Source organism: Littorina saxatilis, linkage group LG4 (assembly GCF_037325665.1).
Source record: "Littorina saxatilis isolate snail1 linkage group LG4, US_GU_Lsax_2.0, whole genome shotgun sequence".
In the NCBI taxonomy this organism is placed as follows: Eukaryota; Metazoa; Mollusca; class Gastropoda; order Littorinimorpha; family Littorinidae; genus Littorina; species Littorina saxatilis.
The window spans coordinates 66,296,400-66,303,899 of record NC_090248.1 but is presented as its reverse complement, the minus strand read 5'-3'; the positions used below and the strand labels follow the sequence as shown (position 1 = coordinate 66,303,899).

General features: G+C 45.2%; 1 protein-coding gene across 2 annotated transcripts in view; it reads right to left on the bottom strand.

Moving 5' to 3' along the window:
* The window catches only part of LOC138965417 (SLIT-ROBO Rho GTPase-activating protein 3-like), a 181,007-nt gene that overhangs the window by 125,313 nt on the left and 48,194 nt on the right, over positions 1-7,500 (bottom strand). The window contains exon 1 of one of the 2 annotated variants that reach the window (XM_070337571.1): positions 7,461-7,500. This exon is cut by the window's right edge and continues 1,005 nt beyond it. The exons of the other annotated variant lie outside the window; for it this stretch is intronic. Coding sequence (XP_070193672.1) covers positions 7,461-7,500 — 40 coding nt within the window. The remainder of the gene's footprint in view (positions 1-7,460) is intronic. 2 annotated transcript variants of the gene reach the window in all.

The window sequence follows — 7,500 nt, the reverse complement described above, 5'->3', positions numbered from 1 at the left end:
TTTTGACGTAATACTAAGTTTGGTAAGTCAAAAGGCGTTAAACTACTCAGACATTAAGTGGTTTTTTACACATTTTTTAAAACTTTTTAATGACTTTAGGTGCTTAAAGGATGATGGAAGTGAATTCCAAACTGAAGTACCCGAAAAAGCAAGACTGGTCTTATACAGGTCAATTCGTGGAATTGGTGGGATCAGGTTGACCGACCCATATCTGTGGGTAGCTTTATTAAATAATGATGTAATGTAAATCGGCACTTTACCGTGATACAATTTATGCATGAAAATGGCTTTGTTTAACTTGAGATGCTTTTCCAGTGGAAGAAAGTTAAGCATTTTTAATTTCATATCTGTTGAGGCATTATCCTTTACGATGAGTTTGGCCGAGCGACGATAGAGAGAGTCTAACTTTTTCAAGTGGACATCACTGCTGCCATCCCAGAGCGTCGAAACATAATTAATGTGAGGCATTACATGAGCATGGTGGAACATTTCCAGAGTCCTTCTGTCGGTATATTGCTTTAACTTGGATAGGAGGAAAACGAGAAAAAAATAGGAGAAAGAAAGAGAGAGAGTGATGAAGACAGAGAAAGAAAGAAAGAAAGAGAGAAAGACAGACAGACAGAGTGTTGCCTTTGAAATCCACCCCCCCCCCCCCCCCCCGCACAAAACACACATAATAGAGAGAACACAAACATAAAAGGAGGAGGAAAAGCAGTCTAAATTTGGGATACAAAACTCTCTAAGACGTCAAGTTTGTCAGGGGGGGGGGGGGGGGGGGTGGTAAGGGGAAGAAGGGGAGAGAAGGAGGTGGTGGTTGTGGAGGGAAAATGATGGGTTGAGTAGTGTCATTACAGGACTACTGTCGCTTACAGCACGACCCTAGGGACCGACCCCCTGTGTCCACGGCGGACAGCTGAGACCGCTCAGGTCTGGGGGGATCTGGCCTGGAATAATCGCCAGTCGTAATACCTCCCTCATCTCTACTTTCACTTGTTCAGCCAGACTTTCTGTCTTACCTTTTTCTTTTCTTCCCTTTTTTTTTTTTTTGCGGTTCTCTTCGTTAAAACAGTTGTGATCACTGACTATCTCCCCCCTTTCCTAACCTAGGTGGTGGGTTCAAGTGCTAGTCTTTCGGATGAGACGAAAAACCGAGGTCCCTTCGTGTACACTACATTGGGGTGTGCACGTTAAAGATCCCACGATTGACAAAAGGGTCTTTCCTGGCAAAATTGTATAGGCATAGATAAAAATGTCCACCAAAATACCCGTGTGACTTGGAATAATAGGCCGTGAAAAGTAGGATATGCGCCGAAATGGCTGCGATCTGCTGGCCGATGTGAATGCGTGATGTATTGTGTAAAAAAAATTCCATCTCACACGGCATAAATAAATCCCTGCGCCTTGAATATGTGCGCGATATAAATTGCATAAAATAAAAAAAAATAAAAAAATCCCTGCGCTTAGAACTGTACCCACGGAATACGCGCGATATAAGCCTCTGATTGATTGATATCTCCTACCTGCCCAGACTGTCACAAGGGATAAGACCTTCGCTCTACACACACACACACACACGCACATACACAAAACCAACGCTACAAGGATGCTGACTTTATAATAAAGCACACAACCAAATGGAGCAGGGGCGAGCTATTCACTGACTGTTCATGTGGCAAGCCTAAAAGCAATTTGATGTAAAGCATACAGGCAAGATGGATTTCGTATCCCATCTTTTCCAGCCGTGAGCACTGTGTGTTCCTGCTTTCAGATTCGCTGACATAATTACAGCTTATCTCAGACTGTCAATGAAACAGGAATTGAAATTCTGAAGAGGATCCTCTTGAAACTCGCGAGTTGTTGATCGAGTTCCAATGAGTCATTTTCATTCAACGAGGAAGAAACCTTGAGACCCTGCTTGTGATTCAATAACAGAAATATAAACTCAAGTCCTGTCCCTGTCATTAAATTGAGTACTCGAGTAGCTGACACGATAAATCACTGTAGCATAATCGAAAAAGTATATGTGCTCTCTGTCTGTCTTTTTGTCTGTCTCTCTTTCTCTCCAACCAAAACACACACACACACACACACACACACACACACACACACACACACACACGCACACACATCAATCAATCAATCAATATGAGGCTTATATCGCGCGTATTCCGTGGGTACAGTTCTAAGCGCAGGGATTTTTTTTTTTATGCAATTTATATCGAGCACATATTCAAGGCGCAGGGATTTATTTATGCCGTGTGAGATGGAATTTTTTTACACAATATATCACGCATTCACATCGGCCAGCGGATCGCAGCCATTTCGGCGCATATCCTACTTTTCACGGCCTATTATAAGTTCCAAGTCACACGGGTATTTTGGTGGACATTTTTATCTATGCCTATACAATTTTGCCAGGAAAGACCCTTTTGTCAATCGTGGGATCTTTAACGTGCACACCCCAATGTAGTGTACACGAAGGGACCTCGGTTTTTCGTCTCATCCGAAAGACTAGCACTTGAACCCACCACCTAGGTTAGGAAAGGGGGGAGAAAATTGCTAACGCCCTGAACCAGGGTCGAACTCGCAACCTCTCGCTTCCGAGCGCAAGTGCGTTACCACTCGGCCACCCAGTCCACACACACACACACACACACACACACACACACACACACGTAGCCAACATTGTTATGATCAGTTAAAAGGAAAAACGGGTTGTTCAAGAATAGCATCGTCAGTGGATAAAGTCTGTAAATTAAATTCAATCTCCAGCAGCAGGCTTTGAAAGGATGGAAGGGACAAGGCATCGAGGCCCCAGCTCAGGAAGTCAACGCGACAAGACTGCTAGTCTAAGGGAAGTAAGTACACAATGCAGGCGATACTCCGCATTTGACGCTACTCGCGATTGTATACCTTCCTTTCAACGGTGCAAGGGCGTTAAAATAACGCGCATTTATTTATTTAAGGAAAAGGTTTACATCATTGTAACAATAAGAGATTAAGAAAGTCTACTAAATGTGTAACAATCAGCTGTGATATTATTGTGCACTTAATTGTGGACTGGGTGGCCGAGTGGTACCGCACTTGCGCTCGGAAGCGAGAGGTTGCGATATCGACCCTGGGTCAGGGCGTTAGCAATTTTCTCCCCCCTTTCCTAACCTAGGTGGTGGGTTCAAGTGCTAGTCTTTCGGATGAGACGAAAAACCGAGGTCCCTTCGTGTACACTACATTGGGGTGTGCACGTTAAAGATCCCACGATTGACAAAAGGGTCTTTCCTGGCAAAATTGTATAGGCATAGATAAAAATGTCCACCAAAATACCCGTGTGACTTGGAATAATAGGCCGTGAAAAGTAGGATATGCGCCGAAATGGCTGCAATCTGCTGGCCGATGTGAATGCGTGATGTATTGTGTAAAAAAATTCCATCTCACACGGCATAAATAAATCCCTGCGCCTTGAATATGTGCGCGATATAAATTGCATAAAATAAAAATAAAAAAATAAAAAAATAAATCCCTGCGCTTAGAACTGTACCCACGGAATACGCGCGATATAAGTCTCATATTGATTGATTGATTAATTGGTGACGAGCTTGCAATTAATTCCACTGAAATGCGGCTCCATAAAGTCGTCTTTTATCAAGCAGTTTAAACCACTTCCTTCGTTCAAACCGACAAGGCTGAACAACGGCAAATAAGGTCAATAACGAACTGCTTTCACACGAACAGTGCAACACATTCCTTCATGGGAGAAAAAAACCCACCAGAAACTTCTCAGTCAGGTAATTTGTTGGTACGTAACACGAAAAGATAATTATTTTCTTCTTCTTCTTCGGCGTTCCAGGATTTTTGGCCTCAGGTCAGACTTCAAGTTATGCAGCTTGAATAAAGCTGGTGGTCAGGATCAGGGAGTCTTTGGTGCCCTAGAGTTGCTCCTGCAGTGTGGCACCTTGGGGCCAGTGATCTGTTCTGGCTTCCTGGTGGAGCGGGCAGGTCTGCAGGATGTGCTCCGGGGTATCAAATTTAACCAAGAATTCCGAGGCTGTGATTCAAAATTTCATAATCGCGGACATGGACACACACAAACCGAGACCGACAAGAAACAAGCACGTGCACGCACTGACACAAACACAAACGCGCACACATTCCAATACTGTCCCCCCCCTACCCCCCCCACGCCCCTCTCTCTCTCTCCCCCCCCCCCCCGCCCAACAACTAAAGCGCCTAAAACACAAAGTATAGCTCTACTCAATTGATCAAACAAGGCTTAAGCACATACTGCCCTCCGACCTGAACTTAAGTTCACCATTCTGATATATTATTTTAGCACGTTATTTCAATATTTTCCTTTGGCTAAATTAAGATTCTGTTTTTATGATTTTTTTATTTTTTTAATTTTTTTTAATACTTATTCAGCCATAAATATAAACATATTCTACATACATAAAAAGCAAATAAGCCTACAAAACCGCTCCAGTCCAACCATATTCCGCGCACACAATCATTACTTCCATCCCCATTTTGAAACATCGCAACAACAGACTTCCAGATATATAACACGATCATATGTGTTCTCTGTTTGCATGTTTGTCCAGTGTCTTGTCCCCACATAAAGCATATTAACTCTACCTGTCCCAAGATAGGCCAAATGGTTCTAAGACGACATTAAAATTAATTCTCATCATCATCATCATCTCTCTCTCTCTCTCTAACACACACACCGTCACACACACACACCCCACACTGTACATCCCCCCCTTTTCCCATCTCTACTGCCCCCCCCCCCCTCCCCCCACAAACACAGGACTGCTGTTGACGTCTTTTCATGCGAGAAATGATGGCAGTGCATGATGTCATGTGAAAAAAAATTGCAGTCAACGCGCACTGTTTGCAGTGTCAACACTGCTGAGGACAGTTCAACCCGGTCCCACCACTCAGCTTCTTCGTAATAATGTCTCTGCAGGGTATGACCAGTCTTTTTAGAGCACATGCCAGGGGAAACTTTCTATTCTATAATCTGATGTGTTCCCTTAGATCTTTTCTTGACTTGTGTTCGACGCTGAGCCGGCTTGGGGATTTGGATGGGGTTGCGGGGGTGGTGTGCAGTAAATATAACCCTCTCGCTATCTCTGGTATTTACGGTGCCGGCGCACGTGTGTGTGTGTGTGTAATATGTGTGTGTTTGTGTATCTGTCTCACTGTCTGCCGCGCGTGTCTGGCTCTCTCTCTCTTTCTGTCTCTCTCAGTCTCAGTCTCTCTCTCTCTCTCTCTCTCTCTCTGCGCATGCCTCTTGTGTCCGCGTATGCGTGTGACCCATGGTGTGACCCTAACGCCGGGCAGAGAGAGTGAGTAGGGGAGGGAAGTTAGATTTCACCGGGACTCAATGTAAACAGTGTATCGGCGTGCACACTTCAGTAAACGAAGCCCGCATGCCTGGCGAACGGGCCATCCGATACTCCCTCTGCGGTCGTGCTGTGCACTGCTAAACTGTCTCACTTTTTGGACGGAAAAGACATTTCTATGTAAAGCTTGTCCCATTTTGTTTATCCTGTTTCTGTTTACATTTGAACGCTGTCTCAGCACGAACACACAACGCCACTGACAGTGACCAGCGCACGCCGCATCCACACACGCTTGCACGTTCTGACACTGCCCGCTCATACATACACACGTACGGACACACGCACAAACATGACTAAAAACACCTCAGAGCACACACACACACACACACACACATACACACGTAGGGACACACGCACAAACATTACTAAAAACACCGGCCTCAGAGCACACAGTCACACACACACACACACACACACACACACACACACACATCCACACGTACGGACAAACGCACAATGAATGATTACTAAAAACACCCGTAGAGCACACACACACACACACACACACACACACACACACACACACACACACAGACACACACACACACACACACGCGCCAACAACACGGTTAATTCACTTCGACACATACAGTTGTAATCATGATAATGATCTGCAGGTCAAAATTGTCGCAGGAAAACTCACGCGAAGAGCAAAGCAGGAGAATATCTTTCAAATTCATTTGAGTCATCGGTGCGCAAGTTTTCCTTCTTGCAAAACACCCGACTTCAAATCCTACTACAATCAAGAGCAAAGACAGAAAGACAGGCAGACAGGGCAAGACACAGGGACGGTCAAGAGAAAAAGACGGACTGACGACAGTGGATGACACAGTCAGGGGTGCAGACAGGGCAAGACACAGGGACGGTCAAGAGAAAAAGACGGACTGACGACAGTGGATGACACAGTCAGGGGTGCAGACAGGGTAAGACAAAGGGACGGTCAAGAGAAAAAGACGGACTGACGACAGTGGATGACACAGTCAGGGGTGCAGACAGGGTAAGACAAAGGGACGGTCAAGAGAAAAAGACGGACTGACGACAGAGGATGACACAGTCAGGGGTGCAGACAGGGTAAGACAAAGGGACGGTCAAGAGAAAAAGACGGACTGACGACAGAGGATGACACAGTCAGGGGTGCAGACAGGGTAAGACAAAGGGACGGTCAAGAGAAAAAGACGGACTGACGACAGTGGATGACACAGACAGACAACAAAATGAAACAGACAGGAAGGATGAAGAGAGAGAGAGAGAGGAAGAGAGAGGGAGAGAGAGAGAGAGAGAGGAAGAGAGAGAGAGAGAGAGAGAGAGAGAGAGAGAGAGAGGGTTGGGGTCGCGGGCACTTAAAACACAGTGTATGTCTGCAACCAAAATGACAGTCAGGCTGCAAGCAAGACTGTCAGAGAGAGAGGCAAACACTCTCTCTCTGTCTGTCTCTGTCTGTCTGTCTCTCTGTCTCTGTCTCTGTCTCTCTCTCTCTCTCTCTCTTTGTCGCCGACTGACTCGAGACACTCACAGAGAGCAACAGAACGGCAATGTCGCCGGTCCCCCAGTCACAGACGTACTCGAGTCAACTTGACAAGACTTCAGCACTAACTTCTTGTCATGACAAATATAGCCTAACCCGTCACATCCAAATCACACATCCCAAACCAATTGCCTCAAAAATGTCAACACAGACCACACCGACAATAACTTGACACACAACCCAACACAGACCACACCGACAATAACTTGACACACAACCCATCACAGACCACACCGACAATAACTTGACACACAACCCATCACAGACCACACCGACAATAACTTGACACACAACCCATCACAGACCACACCGACAATAACTTGACACACAACCCAAACTGACTTCACTATAGTTATTAACATTATCAAAATGACATTTGAAGTGTACGTACCTCTGATTTCGCTCCGAAAACAAAAAAACAAAAAGCAAATGCCTCAACCGAATTTCAACACTGACCACACAGACAATAACTTGACACTTACTTCACTAGTCATCAACATCATCAAAATGACATTGTTTTTCAGTGTACGTACCTCTGATTTCGCTCCGAAAACGAACAGCGGTATCCCCGGC